Source organism: Rhagoletis zephyria, unplaced genomic scaffold (genome assembly GCF_001687245.7).
Source record: "Rhagoletis zephyria isolate East Lansing unplaced genomic scaffold, Rhagoletis_zephyria_1.1 Rzeph_scaffold_02578, whole genome shotgun sequence".
Classification (NCBI taxonomy): domain Eukaryota; kingdom Metazoa; phylum Arthropoda; class Insecta; order Diptera; family Tephritidae; genus Rhagoletis; species Rhagoletis zephyria.
Window position 1 is genome coordinate 43,190 of NW_016159662.1, and position 21,069 is coordinate 64,258.

At 37.0% G+C, this 21,069-nt stretch overlaps 1 protein-coding gene across 1 annotated transcript in view; it reads left to right on the forward strand.

Annotated features, from left to right (window-relative positions):
* Positions 1-18,514, forward strand: part of LOC108367189 (uncharacterized) — a 29,651-nt gene extending 11,137 nt beyond the window's left edge. The window contains exons 2-7 of the mRNA XM_017621784.1: positions 2,077-5,781; positions 12,128-12,961; positions 13,058-13,203; positions 16,554-16,691; positions 16,775-17,556; positions 17,627-18,514. Coding sequence (XP_017477273.1) covers positions 2,178-5,781; positions 12,128-12,961; positions 13,058-13,203; positions 16,554-16,691; positions 16,775-17,556; positions 17,627-18,053 — 5,931 coding nt within the window. The 5' untranslated portion in view covers positions 2,077-2,177 and the 3' untranslated portion in view covers positions 18,054-18,514. The remainder of the gene's footprint in view (positions 1-2,076; positions 5,782-12,127; positions 12,962-13,057; positions 13,204-16,553; positions 16,692-16,774; positions 17,557-17,626) is intronic.
* The last annotated feature ends 2,555 nt before the right edge of the window (positions 18,515-21,069 follow it).

The following is a 21,069-nucleotide window of genomic DNA, read 5'->3' on the forward strand; positions in this document are numbered from 1 at the left end:
TTGTTGAAAAACTTGCATGCAGAAATACTCGTCGGCTGTGCATTTCTTCCGTTGGTTTTGTGCACCTTTTTTGCTCCCTCCCACCATTTTCTTGCCATTCCATTGAAATTGTAAACTTTCCAAATCATTGAGGTGTGAATGTGCAAAGTAGTAACCCACCCGCTCGTCTGCCTTTTCCGGCTGCTGGCATTACATATGTATTTGATTTTATTCTTTTTTTTATTTTTTCCAACCTTTCTTTCTCACTTGACTTTTTTCACACTCACTCCATATTTTTATTTCTTTGCGCAAGCAGAAACCAAACAATTGTTTATGTATGTATTCAATTTGGAAAAATCTCTTCTCGCTTTTTTGTTGGTATTTATGTAGCTTATCCACCGCTTTTGCCAATTTAATTTCTGTGTATTCACATTCCACATTCAGCATTCAACGCTCATGATTAATGAATTTAAATGGCATTGTTAACTATTCTGGTTTCGCATTTTTGTTTTTTGTTTTTTTTGCTTTTTGGAAAGCATGCACGCAAATCTTTCTATTTATGGGCAATCGTACGTTGTACAGACGTAGACGTGGGTGGCTTTACTCAGTTGGTTTAGGTGGCATTGGCTTATTAGACGAATTTGGTAGCGAAAATTCTAGTTAGCCACTTTCGTGTGGCATAGTCATATTTCCGAATTGATTGCGTTTTAAGAGTTTTTGTTTTTTTTTTTTTAAGTTTTTAATTGTTGAAAAATGGCTAGATTTCAAAGAACCGCAGAAATTTGTAACTTCTAAGCAATTGTAGTAATAAGTGGATTCCTTTGTTATTAGGCTCTCAACTTTTTCACGAGTCCCACAANAAGTTTTTAATTGTTGAAAAATGGCTAGATTTCAAAGAACCGCAGAAATTTGTAACTTCTAAGCAATTGTAAAATAAGTGGATTCCTTTGTTATTAGGCTCTCAACTTTTTCACGAGTCCCACAACTTTTCCTAATGACAACAAAACATTTTTTGCGACAGTTTTTTTGCTCTAATGAAAAGTATCCATTTTCACATTCGATAGTCTGACATGGTAACGACGATATATAGATAATTTTTGGGCATGCAATTTTATACCCTATAAAATTCAGTTGATTTTTAATTGATTTGTACTGACAGATTTTTGCACATTTTACGTAGAAATTATTTTCAACATAGATTCATATACATAAATTGCACTGGTTATTTGCAGCGGAAAAAATTAGTAAAAATGAACGTTTTTTTTTAGCCGCTAGGAACTTGTTTAAGCTATAAAACTGCAAACCCAAAAGTTTTCTATATATTTCTATAAAAAATTATATTTTTTTTTAATTTATTATGAAGTTTGAAATTTGGATCTGCATGGTTTCGGTTAAAGCATGAATAAGAATTTAATAAAAAATAAAAAAAAAATTAAATTCCCTATACAAATTTTCTTCGAACATATTTTGACAGCTTTCTGCAACCTTCCGGAGTACTGCCAGCTTTTCTTTTTATCACATAGTGGTAGGTGTTGAAAAATATTTCGCTCTAAAAATTAAAAAAATAAATAATTAATTTTCTGTAATGGTTGCAGATTTCATTTCAATCAGTCTAGTGCAGTGTTGCCGTTTTGGTAGAAATCTACCAAATTTGGCAGCATGTTTTTTTTGTTTTAATTTTAATTTGTTTTTTTTTTTTTTTACAATAGTACATCAGCTCCTGGACCTGTTTTTGTACTAGCAGGAAACGGAATTAAGGCAAGGTATAGAGAATTTTCAATTCGATAATTTAGAAATCGCATACATTTGCAAATACATATTCAATTTACGAATTTTAACGACGATAGATTTTGATAGTCTATCATTAGAGAGATCAATGTTTCAATCTAATTTGACTGAAACATATATCCAGTTAAGCAATTAAAGAGCGTCCAAACCTTTCGGAAGTTAACTATAGATTTTCAGAAAAAAATTTAAATTTATCTACTAAATATATAAGAATTAATTCCCTACTTTTGAAACGTTTATACTTTAACTTAGAACTGCAATTGTATTAAATATTTAAATAAGAAACTTGTATTTCTTTGCTAATTTCAGACTATGGCCACACCGTTTTCACTGTCTTAAGTACCACCTCCTCGCGTAGCACGTCCATACATCCACACACACAAACGAATAGCGTCATCCTCAACCACAACATGTCCTCTTCGATATGTCCACACTTCACGCAGAACGCGTGGAAGAAAGACCTCTGTTCTAACTGCTTTAAATCCAAAGACGAGCACAAGCCCGGTAATTCCACATACACATCTAAATACTCTAGCGCCATGGATAGAACGAAGTTCGCCTCTAATTTAATGTCCAAAAACGATTTGGACAGCAAAAAGACTGATTACCCAAACAAATATAAATCACCTGCAAAGAGCATCATGAAAAAATCCTTTGCTTCGCTTAAATCGAAAACCAGCAAAGGTAAATCGCATAAGGTATCCTTTCCGAAAAATATCTCAGAAGTCATCGGCGTCGGTGGCGAATGGTCCGACAATGATTCCGATGACGATGATGATCATGATTTCATGAATATCGGCAATGAACGCGACGACAATGCCGCCACCAGCACCGACGACGAGGAGACACTCGAGCTGAAGCGCATCACTCGCGCCAACACCGACTTCAATATGAACAATGGCAACTTGCTGGGCGATCCGCAGGAAAACATTAAGCGTTCGTTTGCCGCGCTAAAGCTTGGTGCACCACAAGTCGACAAGGAGGGTAAAAAGCAAACGCTCAAGATAAATGTAATGCCATTTGGAGCCACAGCCACAACTGATTCCGCCAAGACAGCGCCTTCGATTACCGCCACAACAGTGAAGGCCAAATTTGAGACGAAAGTAAATGAACCAAGCGAACCGGCGGTGGTAAAGCACTGTGCGACGATTGTTAAGTCAATGAAGAAGCCAGCGACTGCAACAGCATCGGCATCGGCATCGGCATCTCCAACGACGACGACCGCAACAAAGATAACAACTGCAGCTGCAGCAACAGCAACGAAAACAGTAACGTCTTACATGGCTTCCAGCGCAAGCAGTTTGTTGAGCGGACAAGCGAAACAAGAAGCATTGGCATCGAGCGATAGCGATGGCAAGAATAGTCCGCCCATCGAACGGGCCATGGAAAAATCGCTGCTGGACGAAATCTCCGAGACACTCGAAAAGAAGCAGAGCGAATGCAAGAAACTGGCAAGCGAAATGGAGGTGAGCACCAACACTGCGAACAACAGCAGCAGCAACAATAGCACAAACAACAACACAAATGGTATAAGCACAGTAACGACAGCTACCACAACGTCGAAGATTAAATTCGAGATTAGCAGCTTGAGCGATACTATGGAGAATAAACCATTTCCTGAGCTTAAGAAGCCGATCGCACGCAATCCACCTATTACAAAGGATCATGCCAAACCCAAAATAAGTGTCTTCCATAAATACTCGGACAGCGATAGCAATTGTTCGGACAACGAGAATGGCATCTCGGCTTACTACGATGTTGTCGAAACGCAAATAAGCTACGAGAATCTGCCAGACGGCAAATGTGATTTACAAGATAAACCAGCTGTGGCCATTATTGGATCTACGACCACAGTGCCAGCAGCGGAGAATAAGTGCAATAAGAGTGCAACTAGCAACAATGATTCTTCCATCTTCACCAGCTCCCAGTACATAACGGACATGCTGCTGTCGTCGAAGACGCGTGCTGCCTCGTATAATCTGCACGAAGGCAACTTTATGACCAGCAAAATAACATCTGATGGCATTATTGTGACCAAGTGTAGCTCGGACGACGCGCTCGACTCGACGGGCAGCAGTTTTGATGGCAGCAGTGATGAGGAAACCTCGTACAATATGATTCGCAGCGAATCGGACTCTGGCATAGGCATCAGCATTGGCAATGAATACAAGAATTGCGGCGCCGAAAAAGAACGCGTGCGTGTTGAGAAGAAGCTGAGTGTTAGCACCAATAACTCAGACTATGAGGATATACAAGTGGCCAATCAAACCAACACAACAAAACCAAAAGCTGCTACAGTGGCTACAGCGAAGACTGCATTTATTTTAGATAAGAGCAGAGAATTGCATGGTGAGCCGGATGGTAGCGCGGATCCAGATGGCAGTTTGGAAAACAAAGAGACAAATACGACTCAGCAACAGTCACAGCCACAGCAGCAACCACAACCACTACCTGCATTGCCTAAATCGCCACCACCCACGAAAATAATTGATGCGCGTCCCTCATTTCTACACGGACTGCAGAAACAGCATCCGCCCATTTTGTTGAAGAAACCTGATCTGCCAGCAAAACCGGTGGTCTCACCAACCTGTACGCCGCTCAAGGCATTTGTTGGCAAACGCACTCCGACAAGTGCCGAGCAGCAGGTCATCAATCAATTACACATGGTCATGTCGAAATCTAACGAAAACCTAAACTTGAGCTCAGTGACGCCAGACGCATTGAAAGATGATGCCAAGTTAAAGAAGGGCAGAGCGCCAAATCCACCGCCCGAACAGAAAACGAGCGCACCACCAACACTCGAACGTGACTACAATGTTGCACTAGAATTTAATCAGACACGCGGCTCATCCAACGATGTGCCAGTGGAAGAGACGATTTCTAAAAAAGTCGCAAGCGCAGAACAACAGTCAGCGCCGTCGCCTTCCGCTCAAACTCAAAAAGAGTCCAAATCAAATAACGATTGTAGCGTTGATGTGAAAAAAACAAACGATCGCGCGGAAACTGAAAAGTCTGCCACCGCGAGTTGTCAGTCATCCAGTGAACAAACACCTACATCAGCTGCAAGCAAAACCACCACAGGCTGCCCCATCATCGCCGCAGCAGTATCGAACTCAGCAGGCGTTTACACGCGCAGGGCAACACTGACTGCAACGAACGCTACACACAACAATAATCCGAACAATGCCAAAAACGCCGCTTCGCCGGTGATACGGGAGAAGGATAAACGTGAACGCGCCACTGTCAATCCCAAGTTCCGCAGCCTCAATACATTCGTTACGCAACGCAGCAATGCGCTAAAGAACATGCAGCTACAAACGGCCACATCATCGCTTAGCCTCAAGCAGTCGCTCACACCAGAGCCATTGCCAAAGAATCACAAGAACCTGTCATTATCCGAGGAGTGTCTGACCGATCTGACACACACAAATACGACGGTGAATCTGCCAACATTGCCGCCGACAAGTGACAAAAAGTTGACGCCTCAGCAACAGCAACAGCAACAGCAGCAAACGCCGCCACAAAAGACCAAAACGAAATTTTCGATCAAGAAATTTTTGCGCATGGGTGCCAGCAAAACGACAGACAATCTGCACAAGAAGGACAGCATTTATTCGGAGATTTGTACGGGTGAGGAGGCGGGTGTCGTGGGTAAGCCACGCTTAGTGATCATCCATCCGATCGACATTAATCCGACAGCAGTGGAAGTGGTCAAAGACATAACGAAGACCAATGATGCGGTAGCGGCCCAAACGGTGGCCGTGGTGACGGCTAAGCCACCGGCACCGCCACTGCGCAACATAGACGCACAACGTTCGCACGAGCTAAACAAGCCGGCACGTCCGCCGCCACCAAAGAGTGCAGAACTGCGCCGGAAGCAGGCAATCATTGGACTGAATGCCATATCGATGACGGTGACAGATGCACCCAGCGGCCGGAAGGCTGGGGCAATCACTGCGAGCGAGGCAGGTGGCTCTATGAAATGCAAGTACGACAATGTTTATGCCAATTTAGGTAAGTGCTGCCAGTTTTCTTGTAATGTGTTTTACTATTATGTTAAGGCTCTTCTAGAGACATGGCTAAAGCGAAACGTGGTAGGTTGTTAACACAGAAAATAAAAACCTAATTGTCCATTTCCACAAAAGCAGTTAAGAGCTGAGATAAGTTCAAGAAGTTTTACATGGGCTGATCGACAAGGTTTGTTTCTTACCATTTTCTTTTTAACCTTCGTTTTCTTGTACTTAATATGAGCAATTATTTAGGCCCTTCGAAGTGTAATCTCCTTTTTCAAATAGGCTTAAACTGGAGTTAAGGTTTGGTGGAAATGAACTATGGATAAGCCATTCATAATTATGACAAAACTAGATAATGAAAAGTTGGATAATGTCATATGTATATACAAAAATATGGGCATACAAAAAGTAGCAACGACTTTTGAAATGTAGAAAGTGGTCCCAGAAACTGAATATATAGTTCATTTATATACATACATACATACATTTTAGAATAATATCTTTCGATTGGTGTAATCAGTTTCTGTATATCCCCTTTAGTTTTCGAGATATAGACTAAAATTGTATCAGTAATTTAGTACAAATTCAGTTAATAATGCTAGACTAATCAAGATCTTTCAAATGTCGATATTGATTTTTGTATATATCCTTTAGTTTTCGGGATATTGGGTAAAAAGTATCTTTAATTTAAAACTAATTTTTATCACATTATGTCGTATCTCATACAAAGCAAAATTGTTGGCAAATGTCGCATGTGACAAAGTTTTACTGAAGAAAATTCTTCATGAACTCAAAAGTAATTCACAATAAACAAATAAAGGTAAATTATTTTAAGAATTTCGTCCACTAGTAACATTCTTCGAGACTTTAAAGAAAATCTATCATCGCGTTTTTCAGAAATTGCATTGCAAACGAAAGATAACTAAGTATGTATACATGTAATTGAGTTTTTAAAATACCAAAAATGTTTGTCCATTTTTAGATTATCAAACATTTGTGTTTAAATCCCTAAAACGTATGCTTTTTTTCATAAAGTTTTTAAATTACCAAAAATTAATGTCCACATATAACAAAGTAATCGGGCCGAGTTTTTAAATGCCTGAAATGTATGCCTATTTTGTAAATGACCCAAAGCTTTTAACAAAGTTTAAATACCAACAATTCATGTTCAGAATTTGGTTAAGTTTTAAGTTCCCAAAAAGCGATGTTCAGTTTTTATACATAAATATTTATGTTCAGTTTTTAAATCACCAAAAATCTATGGCTAGTTTTTAAATACCCGAAAGTTATGTCCATTTTTCAAATGACAACATTTTTTCAAGAAGTGCCCAAAATTTATGTCCAGTTTTCAAATGACCCAATAATTATGTCCAGTTTTTACATATCTAAAATATATGTAGAGTTATAATCCGTTATTATTATAAAATTTATATTTTGTTTTCAAAAGTTTCAAGTTTATATTTGAATGGCTAGTTATTTCCAGTTATTAGATTACCAAACATCTATGTCCAGTTTTTAAATGGCCAAATATTTATGTCCACTTTTTAAATGCCAAAAATGCATGTTCCACTCCACTACCCGTCGCAAAGGAATAAAAAACAAAAGTTAAAATAGCACATCGAATCAATCATGCCACTTGAAATTAAGAATATTTAGCTATAACTGTGCTCAGCATTCTTAACTTATCATTGGCAAAAACGTCCACTCCTTGGCATACCAAAGCCGATGGGCGTATAGTCAAACAATGCGAAGCCAGCCGCCACTAAAGTAAATCTACTCCGAAAAAAACACGTCACGTTCCAAAAGCTCAATATCTACCTAAGTAAGTAGCTCAGAGACGTACGACCTTCAAGATGATAAAAGTAAAAAGCACTTACTATGGTCATCCCAATTCAAATTCATGTGAAGTAATGTACCAACGGCACGGTCACCGCACCTCGTCAGCGACCCATTTACCTATATATATATATGTATAACCGGTGAAAATAACAAGAAGTAGCAACGAAAAGAAAGCCAGTAGGTATGCGATTCGATATGTGAAAAGGAGAATAAAAATTTTCTGTACGTATGTACCGTACATACAAACTATGAATAAGCATGGATCGATCATTGAAGTCGTAATCTTCCAAAAATACGTAAAACGAATGAAATGCAGCAAGAATTTCATGCCTCTTACTTATTCAGGAGCTTCAATAATAAATGCTAGTTGATAAAAAAAATAAATTACCAATGTATGTATGTGTAACCGCTTATTTCCATCAAATATAACTGTAAAACGTGTGGCTGACTGTTGGATTAACTGGGTTAAGTGTACATACATGCTAAAGCTAACACGCGCATAAAAATATTGGTTCTTTTGTATACTTCCCCTGTGGGGAAAATCTCTAGTTCTGAACTGGTGCGCTTCTAGTACATTTAGACCCAGTACTGTTTCGCGATAAATCTCTTTTGCATGCAAGCAACTGGCGAATTTAACATGGCGATGTCCTAGGAAGTGTCAATTGCCCTCCGCTGCATCCCTTTTTCGATAGTTCCGAACTAGTCCTAAATTCTATAGTTCCGAACCAGTTCTAAAATCGACAGACGAAAGAAAAGTAAAGTAAAAGTTTTCAATCTTTTTGGTTCTTCCGTGTGTGCGATTTTAAGCTATTTTGGAAATATGTTTTCAATTTGAAATTAAATTTGTTTGAACGATTGTAAGAAATGTACGTTTACATACCTTTAGTTGTAGCTGAGTTTGCAGAGGTGCTCGCTGTTATTTCTTAGATTCCAGACTCTCCCAAGATGTTGAAATGTTAACACAAATTTTAGTTTTGTATTACCAAGCTATGAAAAAGCATCTTCGAAGCACAGAATAGAAGCGTATTTGAACGAAAAAGCCGCCGAACACATATCTATGTAAAGTAAACAAGCCCCCCGCTGCATCCCTTATTCGATAGTTCCGAACTAGTTCTAAATTCGACAAATAAGATCTAGTTCGTTCTGCATCCCTTTTTCTATAGTTCCGAACCATTTCTAAATTCGTCACTTTAGATATAGATTTCTAGTGAAAAAAACTGAAAAAATTAGTTTTTAAAAGTACCGCTTTTCGCCGATTTTGGACTGGTGGGGATAAAGATCTAGTACGGAAATACAAATTTGGTTCACCAGTTCGGGGTTTCCCTGCAGGGTCCATACTTCATACAAATGTATGTGTGAATGTATATGTATATGCACTTAAAAGTATCTATGATTACGCACATATCAAAAGTTGTTCTTTAAGTTAGAATGGAGCAAGCTGATGTGCAAATTTTTACTGCAAATGTCTGTATATTCGAAATCGATTGACGTGGTCCAAAGTTATGCGATAACATAGATAAAAAACAAAAAACAAAAAACAAAAAAAAAATATTCCGACGAACCGATAACCTCCCCCTTTTTTGGAAGTCGGTTAATTATCTCAGATCTAACCGATAATTTTTCGGTGTCCATCCTGTTCAAAAAAACGCTTAGGAGTTTTCTGTAAGAAAAGCTATAAACTAAGTGATATTGGCAACTGGTACTGGTAAACTTAAGTAGTAACAACGTGAAAAAAAATAAAATTAGATCGTTTTTCTGAGGCACCCTAATGTGCATACATACATATGAACATATGTATATAACTAAACCTACATACATTTAGCCACAAATTTGTGCATGTTTAAGCTCTCACACCTGTGCAGCACTCGACCTCTGAGTGCCGCTTCCATTTACCGCCAATGTTGCGGTCGAACAATCAAGTCGTCGAGTCGCCCATTCAGTTGGTCAGAAGCTACTACATCAACAAATCTTGTAGCGCGTCTTAATCCCCCCATATTCTCAATCGTTTTGCTACCGCAACATAATTTTTTATATTCTTGCTATTACCAACTGTTGCATAAGTAGTATGTATGTATGTATGTATGTATGTAGGTGCATAAATAAATTTGCGAGTGTTTGTGAGGCAAAGCTCGCATCCGTACTTGTTTGGTTCGGATTTGGGTCACAATTGCAATTATGCCGTTTGACTTGTTTGCTGGTCGAATAGTTGGTTTGAGTCTTATTTATGTACATACATATATATGTATATGTATTTTTTTACTTAACTCGTCCGGCATTCTATTTTACCGGTACGGTTGCTGCTGCTGTCCGAGTGTGCTTCGTGCTTCTGCAGCAACTTGGCTAATTCAAGTTTAATGATTCTTGGCCAACACTGTGCATGTTGTAAATGATGTACTTGCCAGCTGTGGCATTTGGCTTTGTGCCGTTAAGACAAGGTTAATGAAATCAGCTATGCAAATAAACATACTAATATACATACATACATAGTAGTAGTAATGAGTAGTGAAATGAAAATGCGTTAAGATTTTTTGCATGAAATATGAGCATTAAAGCGTGCATACATGGCGTATGAGAAACATTATTTCCTGCTCATTTTTCATTAAAAAAAACCTTTGCGCATTTTCATTTGACCACTCGTTCTTTATTTATCCATCGATTTGTTTCATTAGTAACTTGATTTGTTTGTAAAAGAACAAGCTTTAGCAAAACTGCAAGACTTTAACACAGATCCTGTTAGTTTTTATAATTTTTCTCCTGTTAAAATTTTGATTATTTTATTTTTTTGTACTGTTTTTGGACCACTCTAATGTACATATGTTATATTTTGTTCTCTACGCGCCTTCTTTTGCATTGTGCTCAATGGGCGATGGTATTTACTAATAAGTCGTTAACAAAAAGCTACATTGTTATTTTTTAAATAAATTAAATATCGAATCAACATAAAAAAAACTGTGTTAAATAAGTATGTGCTATGTTGTGAAATGTAGAGCAAATCATTTAAAAGAAGTTTAGCATGGAACTTTTTTGAATAATTTACCATGAAAGAGCCATAAAATCTTTTTTTTTATTATTAATTCTATTTCAACAATGACCAACGTGTCTAGATTAAAGATGCTACGTTATTTAAATCTTTTAAATTCTTTATACGAGTATATTGTCATTCCTTAAACTAATAGACACCTCGCATAGAAAGGGTTTGACTGTCTCATTATACCCATTGATATCGATTCCTTATCACTAAGAGGCTTTCAATTCTAAGCAATAGCTTGTAAAAGTTTATTTTGTATACAGTCAGTTTTTCGTACCAAATTTTTATTCAATCAACTGTAAATTTTTGCAACTTGAAACTTGCACTTTGTTGTACTAAAATTTAATGAGTATAACTGCATACTCAAAATTTTGCTAAGAAATCGAGTTTAAAAATTTTTAATTTCTTGGTAATTTCGAGCTCTGTATGAAATTAATTCCTATAGTTTAATGAACTACTTATCTTTTTATTAATAAAAAATATAAGAAAAATGTAGTATGGCATATATGTACGTATATAGTATATGTAAATACATAAAATCTTCATTATTTGCAATTTTCGTAGTCAAAGTTTGGGTGTTGGTTGGCAAAAATTAAAGTCATTTTAATTTTGTTTCATGTTGGCAACAAGGTTTGTCATCTGTATCAATATCAATAACTGAAAAATACTTTAAAGCATTTTAGCCTGAAACCCTGGATATAAAATAATAATAATTTCTTAGAAGTTATAACATACATATCGAAGTACTCCCCAACATAATTAATGATTTAAAAAAATCCGATATTATTAAATAAAAATATTAAGATATTTTTTTATAAAAATGCATTGATTTAGCATTTTTAGAGCCTCTGCTCATCTCCTGGCTAGATATCCAATAGCAATTTTTCAATGCTTTCATCCCGGACAGCACTATTGTCGATCATGTATACGTCATACAGCTTCATCTATCTTTTGATTTAAGATATTGTTTAAGTTTTCCATTAGTTGTTCCCACTAGTATGGGGTAAAGTTTGTCAGCTGGGACATTATCCCATTATACCATGCTTACAACAAGAGCGCGTCATGTATATGAAGGCCACAGTTATAAGACACATTAGCGTATTTGTACAGACGACACTTGGAATTACAGGTGTGGTTGGTCTAGAACTATCAGCTCTGCACTCAGAGCGTTACTCCACGTATGGAGCAATACCAACAGCCTTGACCCCCACCCAATGGAAGATAACTTATGTACGTCATACAGTAGTGATCAGATTAAGGTTACCACCACGGGAAGTAAAAGCAATTTATAACTGTTATCCAAAAGTAACCAATTAAGTAAAATTATATAAAAAAATGAAATGTCTCCCTCGGATAATTATTATTTTTTAATTTAAATGCTCGTCTCAAACGCATTTAGCCTTTAAGGTTTAAATTTACTCAAATTTAAAAATTATTCAATTTCATCAATATACTACGTTATTTTTTTTTATATTTGCAGGCGAAATTCGCTCATCGATTGCACCGCGCAAGCCCGAACGTACGGCTAGCATGCGGGAGCGTGAAGCACAATTGGAATTGGCACGTAAACGACACGCCGGAGCACGTAGTGAGAACGCCGATACTATCTCGATTTGCTCGTCAAACGGTGATAATGTATCGTTCGAACACAACAGCTCAAACACTAGCAACAACAACCACAAGCATACTTCAACCAATCCCAATGGTGCAACCGCAATCAATACCGTCGTCAACAACATTAACAACAGCAACAGCGGCAAGAGAAATTCAAACGCAAACAATTTACCCACATTGAGTCCACAACTCTCACCGGCCGATAGAGCTGTCACGCCCACAACGCCAGCGGGCGAAGGCAAACCACCGACCGGTAGCCGTACGAGTACATTTGAACGTCGCAAAAGTGACCCAAAAATTGCAATCGCCAATAAATTGGAAATTTTTGAAAATCGCGCAGCCAACAATGCACTGAGTAACAACACAACAGCAATGAATGGTGCCGCTGCATCCCTGAACCACCACAATGAAGGGCGCCCAACCAGCTTGAAGGATTCGGTACGTAAAATTAACAGTACAATCGACAGCTACTTGAAGGACAAGCGCGACTATGAGAATATGTATGAAATGGTCAAGAGTCCATCTTCGCCACCGTTGCCGCCGACGCGCTCCGTCGATTTGTCGCCCGGCCAACGTTTGCTACCGCCACGTCGGAACAATAACAACAATAGCAACCTGTACTCAGACACAATGTCGGTGGCGAGCTATACACGCAGCGAATATGGCCCCGGCCGTAACTTTGGGTTGAACAACAGTTTAGGTAAATTTGGCATTTTCAAGTTCAATTTACATATTTACGTTTACTGTTATTTTAACTGCCTACTTACTGCCTCATTTTCCTTCGCTTTCCGCGCAGCCAACATTCCACGCATTATTTCAGCTTCATATTGTGGCAGTGAGGTGGGCGAATTCGAAATCTATGCGCCGTACAGTTATTATGGCAGCGAGGCAGGCGGTGATGTAGCTACCGATATTAATGATAGTGTATGGGGCATACCATCGGTAAGTGAAAGTTTGATACATATATACACATAGAAATGTAATGATATCGGTGATAAAAAATATTTATATTTAAGTAAATACATATCGATGGCCCCCTGCATTACCGACACAATTCAAAATTGCATGCTTTTTAGTTATATGGCGGTTTAGGTTAATTAATAACCATATTTTCTGTGGAAAATCGACTTATGTACTATGATTTTTTGTTACGAATCCACAATTGGTACCAGAAAATCTAGGTAGGCAACTCTTATTACTGAGCAGTGGCACATATCACTCATTTATCGTAAATATTCACATTAATCAAGCATTGTCGTTCAGTTAGTTATACTTTTAGAGGAAATAACTACATTTTTCATTTAGTGCCGTTGTTCAGTAAAAAATACTAGTGAACTTATTTTTGTTTAACTGTTTGGTCTTTTTTCAGTCTAGTTCCTACTAAATCATTTTAAAGCAGAAATTGAAAGCTTAAATTGCATGACTGCAATTAATTCACAACAATTACGTTCCTAGACATACGTATGTATGTATTATTGATCAATTATGAAACGCAAAAACTTTAATTGGCTCTACTGAAAAACATGAAATTTTAAGTTGTGTCGTTATTGCATTTCTAATAGTTGTGAACGACTTCAGATTAGATTTATGTTTTATCAACGCCAAATAAGAAATTCATACATCTATTTCAACTTCTACTTCAAATCTATGGAATGTCTGCGGATGGATGAGGTACTTTAAATGGTTGAGGGTACAATAGACCTATTGGCCGCAGTAATAACCTCCCTTTCATATCTATATATCTAGCCGAACATATTGGCATCGGAAATTGTTCTCTATCTTCGTCAAATGTTTCCTTCCTGAGCTGTCCCTTGAATAGGGGAAATGCGAAGAATGAAGATATTGTACAAAGCATTCAGGCGCCTACTTTCATATAACTCAGTCATCTACATAAGTACATACACACATATATATATTTATACTTGACTCTGCAATCGGTTTTAGGCATATGTTGCCCAAATTTGTCCTTCCATTCTAATACGGTTCGGAAAGGTCTTTCCAATTTCGATTCAGTTAAAAGTTGTGCATAGTCTTTTTAGTTCTAGGGGTTGAAAAAAAACTAGTCGATTTTGTTTACTCATCACTTGCGTAAAACTAACTGTAAATAAAAAAATAGGTATACACAATCCGAGGGTTTGTTGTCATTATTTACAATGGATTTGGCCACGATTTAAATCTTACCAATACAGTTCGATTAGTTTGTGATTTTTAGATGTCCTTCATCTTTCATGCAAAATTTTGGTAAAGATGCGGATGTTTTTTATGTTGTTGTTGTTATAACAGCATACAGATTCCCAAAAGAGTTTTGGCGGAGTGTTTCTGGAGTGACAGTCCTTGGCCAGACATAAACCTGGGTCGTTCTGGTTACGTAGACCCGACTGTCGTGGGAACGTGCAAGCAATTCGTCTTCAGCTTCAGCTTCGGTAGACAATGGTTAAACTCAATACTAATTTTTGCTAAGAATAATATAGCGCTGTAATATAATAATAGTGTAACAGAGTAGGAACGAACCCCAACCATTGTATATCCTGGTGTAACGACGGAAATATACAAAGCTTTGGTGGAATCACTCTGTCGTGTTCTGTTTAATGGTGTACTGAAGCTTGTAGCATCTGGTCACCATGAGGTGCTGCTACAAGCGAGCGTCTGTCTTGAAGCAAGCGGCTCGCTGTATAAATGTGATTCTTCAACATCTCGTTAAAAATGGGATGCGATGACCAAAGACCTTTCTATAAGCGGCCCACTATTTTCGCCTCCCCACTCCTAGCCCTCAGTAAGGTCTCTTCAACAAAACGACATACTGTTTGCCCGAGCTAATTTATCTCAACTGGTCGATAGCCTTCAATCTACCTAACTGACAAACTATCCGAATTAAACGCATCTGAGTTGGGATAGTTTGTCTAACAGCGCTGAGATGGTATAAAGTTAATATAGTTAATCGAGTTAAGATTGTCCTCCCCATGGCATTCAATATCAGATACACCGACGGCTATCGACCATTTAAGATAAAGGAGCTCGGGGTCATCGGGCCAACGACTGTGTCTTCAGCATCATTTCCCAAAAAACTCTTTACATACTGTTGCACCCGCAACCATAGTTGACCGCGAAAATAGTTTATGCGTCTTTCTTCGCCGTCAAATATTTTAACGCGGCTTTCTTCGCCGACAACTATGTTTGGAGTCTTTCTTCGTTGAAGTTTTGTTAATGAATCTTTTTTCGCGGTCAACTTTTGAGCTCGCGCCTTTATTCGTGTCTGGTGACGATATGTAGATATATTGAAGAAAGCTTAATTGGAGAATAGATTAATACTCGAAGCATGTAGTTATATACATACATACATATATATGTTAATTGCAGGCAGCAATGTCTAGGGATTAGACTTCACCTGGCACAACTGGCCTTCTTTTCCTTATTTTATGTTTAAATTATTCACCTCTTGTTTATTTACACCTCAAGATACCCAGTTTTTTATTTCGTCATGATATTCGAAAATCCCGAAAAAAAACATCCCGAAATTGGAAAGTATATTTTTTTAATTGTTTGCAGTTAATAAACTATTTGTCGGAGAAAATCAGTTAAGGTATCAAAATGTGCATAATTACCTCGGCTTTCCACGAGAGTGTGAGATAGATAAAAAAAAAATTGTTGCATTAAAAAATCGCATTTTTTTATTTTGTATTTTTTTTTTATTAACTCAAACATGATTTTTTTTATTTTTTTTTCAACCTGAATAGTTTTCAAACTTTATGGGAGTACGCTGTAAAAATTTGAGAATGGAAACACCAAAACTGTAGAAGTTACGAGTTTTTTCATACCTGCGTACATAAAGTTTATACTAACCTTACTCCATTAAGTTTGACAACTATTCAGGTTGAAAAAAATTTAAATCAAACATGATGAAGTTAATAAAAAAATTAAAAAAAAAAAATCGATTTTTTGATGCAATTTTTTTTTTTATTTTAATCTATCTCAGACTCACATGGAAAGCCGAGGCAATTACGCACATTTTTATACCTTAATTGATTTTCTCCGACAAATAGTTTACTAACTCCAAACAATTGAAAAAAGATACATCTCCGTGAGTTCAAAATTTCGGGAATTTTTTTTTTCGAAATTTTCGAATTTTCATGACGAAATAAAATAATAGGTGTCTTCTTTTTTTCGATAACGAATGTAAAAAAATATATTTCACCACAAAAAAATATTGAGGTGTAAATATTGTATGTAATGTCCCATATACAAACATAAAATATTAATGTACTTATACATCCTACTGTTCAAACCTTTTGCAGGCCATCAAACATCGTGCAAAGGCTACAAATCGTTTGCGCATGCGCAAAGGTCGCAGTGTTGTACACAAAACCATAGAGGACAATTACACCGCAGTGGTCGTGGCAAATCACGAAGCCTTAGCACAGGTGCTCGATCAGGTGTGTAGCGCCCAATGTGTCTTAATGCCCGAAATCAATACAGTTTATAAATACGCATGTAATTCTGATCTTCCCATATACAGCTCCAACAGACCCCCGTCATTCCACCCGCTCTGCGTCCCCTAGCCAACGCCATTAATTTACGCTTTGAGGATTTCACCATACTGGATGGCGCGCAAGCATTTGTTGTCGGCAAGAAAGCCTTCCATGCGGCACTCTGGACCACAGCGCCCGTCACCTTGGCGCTTTCGGCAGACTGTAATCAGCTTTCGGGTGTTGGCGGTGAATTGAATCAGCTATCGGGTGGCGTCTGTGGTGTACTTAATCCAATTACGGAATTCTGTGATTTGGTGCCCAGCTATCACTTGCCGCTGATGCCCTCCACAGCTGTGACCTTGTTACAGGCTACGATTTCGGTACTGCCACGCTTGCAATTGGACACGCTACAATCGATCGGCGCCATACTCAAAGGCAAATCGCAGCTGTTGGACAAAAGCAACTTCAATTTCCGTGGTTCCATACCGAATTTGGCTGCTAGTGGATTGAAGGATAGCGCTACCATAAATACCTTACGGAATGTGGTATCTGTGCAAAATCTGAGCACTTTGAACGAGGAGTCCTCGTTAGAGAAGTGTGGTAGCAGTTCGTTGGAGGCAGCCGGGGATAGCGCTACAATGCTGGGCATGCCAGCATTCGACGATGTCATGACACGTGAAGTGGCTTTTATAATGCTGCAGCTGGTGAATGGCATGAAGAATTTGCAGGCCAAAGCGATCGAAGAGATGCCGCTGAGCTTATCGAATGTAGTTCTATCCAAGGATGTGGAGAATAAGGATGCGCAGGCACGTCTCTGCGTGTTACAAGGGTGAGTAATACATTTTTAGTAGAGCACTGATGTTGGTAAACATTTGCCTGAATTAATTTTGTATTTAAAGCAACAACAATGACGAGGACGAACCCATGGGTACACTCTGCAAATGCGCACACATCGCGCTCACCGAACTGCTGCCGCCAACTAAGGTTACGCCCATTGTTGCCGATATATTGTTGCAAGAACGCGCCGAATCGCTATCAAAATCCAAATCGGTACTGGAATTTGTGCTTTGGGGTCCATCAGATGTGGTGCTTTCTGGTTCGACTAAAGAACGCGAACTTGCGTTGCAACGTTGGTTGGATCTAGAACGTGCCACGGTTCTACACGGTCTAGTGCGCACGCGTGTCGAGCTAACTGTCTACGATGAATGCCATTTGATGTTCTTGGTGCGTTCAACAGCAAAAATGATGAATGATGCGGCCAAAATTGTATGCAACTATCAACAGCCATTAGCCGAGCTGGGACAGCAACAACAGCAAGGGGAATAAAGTGGTTATTTTCAACTTGAGGGTGTTCGTTTGCAATACGAGTTTAGGATTTACATATGTAATGTATACTTAAGTAATAGAGGTTTTCATGATGTAAATATTAGAACAGAGAAACAAATTATCTGCGTAGTAACGTTAATGGGAAGCTTAGAAGTTTCGAAACTTTTTCTCTGGCCGGTTTTTTACAACTCGCTAATCGATTTCCAAAATTCAATTCAAGCAAAATGTGCATCCTAGCAAAATTAAACCCACAGGCACTTTTCGATTAGATCGCATATTGTCGGTGATACTGCAATACGGTATATGGCGCCTGTTACACGATCAATACGGGTCGCGATTGATGGATCTTAAAATATTGATGAATTGTGAGTGTGTGCTAAACATTCAATATTTGTCGCGTCAGTATTTGCATAGTTTTTGTGCTGAACGCTTATTATGGCGCAAAAAAAAAATATTTTTATTTTATACCAATAATTTTTAGATTATGGAATGCATTACTATATATAATTCTTTTAAAATTTGCAACGTAAATTTATTTTGAAAGGTTTTCAGCGCCGAGAACGAATACGTTTTCTATGTTCGCATTATGAGAGTACAAGTTATACTCACGAAATGTATGGATCGCATTTTAAATATGCTACAACTTCAATATTTATTTCACGATCCGCTTCCGTGATCCGGATTCCTAGATATTTTACTGTCCGTCTCACGATCCTTCAATATTTAATGCTACACCTTCAATAAATATCAAGATCCGTATATTTGGATCGCGATCCGTATTGATGGTGTGACAGGCGCCTATGTCAATTAGTACCCTTGACACTTACTTTGTTTGTTGTCCGCACCGGAATGCATCTGCAAATCGTTACACTCATAAAGTAATGACAAAACTGTCTACCGTTCGTTGAAAAGATGAACGATTAACACAAGCGATACAGATGACACGTCATTTATCACCGACGATATGCTGGAGACATTGTAAATGTTTCTCTATTGTTACGCAACATTTATTTCGTACTATATTTTGGCCGTAATTGTGTGCAGCATGAATATATAAAAACTACGACCACGAAAAATTTAAACCGAATTATAATTTCCGGCACCATGTCGCCCAAACTAACATTTGCTGCGCAATATTTAGTTTTCACGGAAATGTTGCGAAGGATTTATATTTAAATTTTTTCAAATCTTGATAGCGTTATTTTGCAAGAAATACTAATAATCTAACAACGTCGGCTCCAAGCAACATTGTTGCCGAGAAAATATTGTTAACAACATGGTCTTAACTGCTGTATGCCAGCTGAAAATTCATTAAAAATATGCTCTCTATAAACTAATATTATTTCGCAACTTTGACAACATTATTTAACGTCATTCCGTTACAAATTTGTGAATAAAAATTAATTTTTAAGCCCGTTAATTTACTTGGAAACAGCATCGTGAAAACTATTTATAACGAATAACAAAAAACGAATCTTCAAACAGTTGTGTGCGTTTAAAAGAAAGTAAATCCAATCATATCGATGTGTACTTGAGAAGCAAATACTTTCAGTGATTAGTGTTTTGTTTAAAGGTATTAAAATTTTACCTGCGGCTTATCGCCAGCTTATCGCATGCAAATACTTTGCTTGTGTAAAGTGCCAAATTTCCAAAATGAAAACTAAAAACGAAAAGCATAAGCAAAGTTTGTATGAAGTAGTGACTAAAAGAAATAAACGAAATTTTAGAAATGCTCTCTCCTTGTCAAACCTTGCTGCGTATCCAATATACCATAGTATATAGATCAATATATTTCTCTTTCATGTAAAAATCTTAATTGTCATTAAAATTTTTTTCTACAAATGCATTATTTTTTACCTGTTTTATTTCTATACCTATGTTTATTATTGTATCTATAAATATTTTTTGATATACATTTATTAAATTTTTGTTGAATTTGCAAAAAGTCTACGTGCTTACATTTAAATAAATTTACATATATTAATATATCTGAAAAACAATAAAATAAAATAAAATATAACAAAACTATACATGCACACATATGAACAATAATAATATGTATGTATGTATGTGTTTGATCAAATTTATTGTACCGTTACATTGTGCATAATTTAAGTTGGTGTTTGAAATACATAAATACATATCGTATATTTAAATTTACTTTATTTGTATAATTATAAAATTATTGTATAACAATTTGCTGAATAAATGAATATTTATGAATTTGATATAAAAACAAAACAATATTTATTTTACAGCTAATTTAAATATGTAGTGCTTATAACAATTATGCGCCAACCTTATTAATTTTTTATAATTTAATTTTAGTTACTTTACAAAAAATATATGATTTATTCTTTAACCAAACCCGTATAAATTCCAATTTCAAATTTTGTGCAATATTTTAATTCAACAAACTTTCGTAAACATTTCGAGATTTTTAATTAGATTTTGTTTTTTTTTGAGTACGCATTATTGTGGCCCAGTAAATTTTAGTGCAATAAAATGGACATTTTAAGTAGCCCCATACGAAATCGAACATACGCGTTTTTTTTTATATGGACCTTCAACAAAAAATATTGCCAAAAATCAAAGCTAAAGTGCTATCTACTTGAAATCTTACTAAGAAATCTCATTAAAAAGCTGGATATTTTAAAGAAAGTTTGTTTCAGATTTTTTTTCCAAAATATTGTACAAAATTTGAAACTTGTACAGTACGTTTATTAAAATAAATATTTAAAATTAAATGACAAAAAATTAATAGTGAAAACTAGTCAATATGTGTGTGGCGTATAATTGTGATACGCACTATATACCTACAGTTTGCAGTATGAGCCCACACAATCAAAGAAGGACTTAGAAGAGAAGAAAGAGTAAAAGGAGAACTGCACTGGAACCAAATTATTGGGTATCGCCAGACAAAGAAGCCATTAGGGGTAAACCAATAGGAAAAGATATGAAAAACTTATTAACCTCCCAAAGAACAAACTAAGAATCTTAACAGTTATCTTAACAG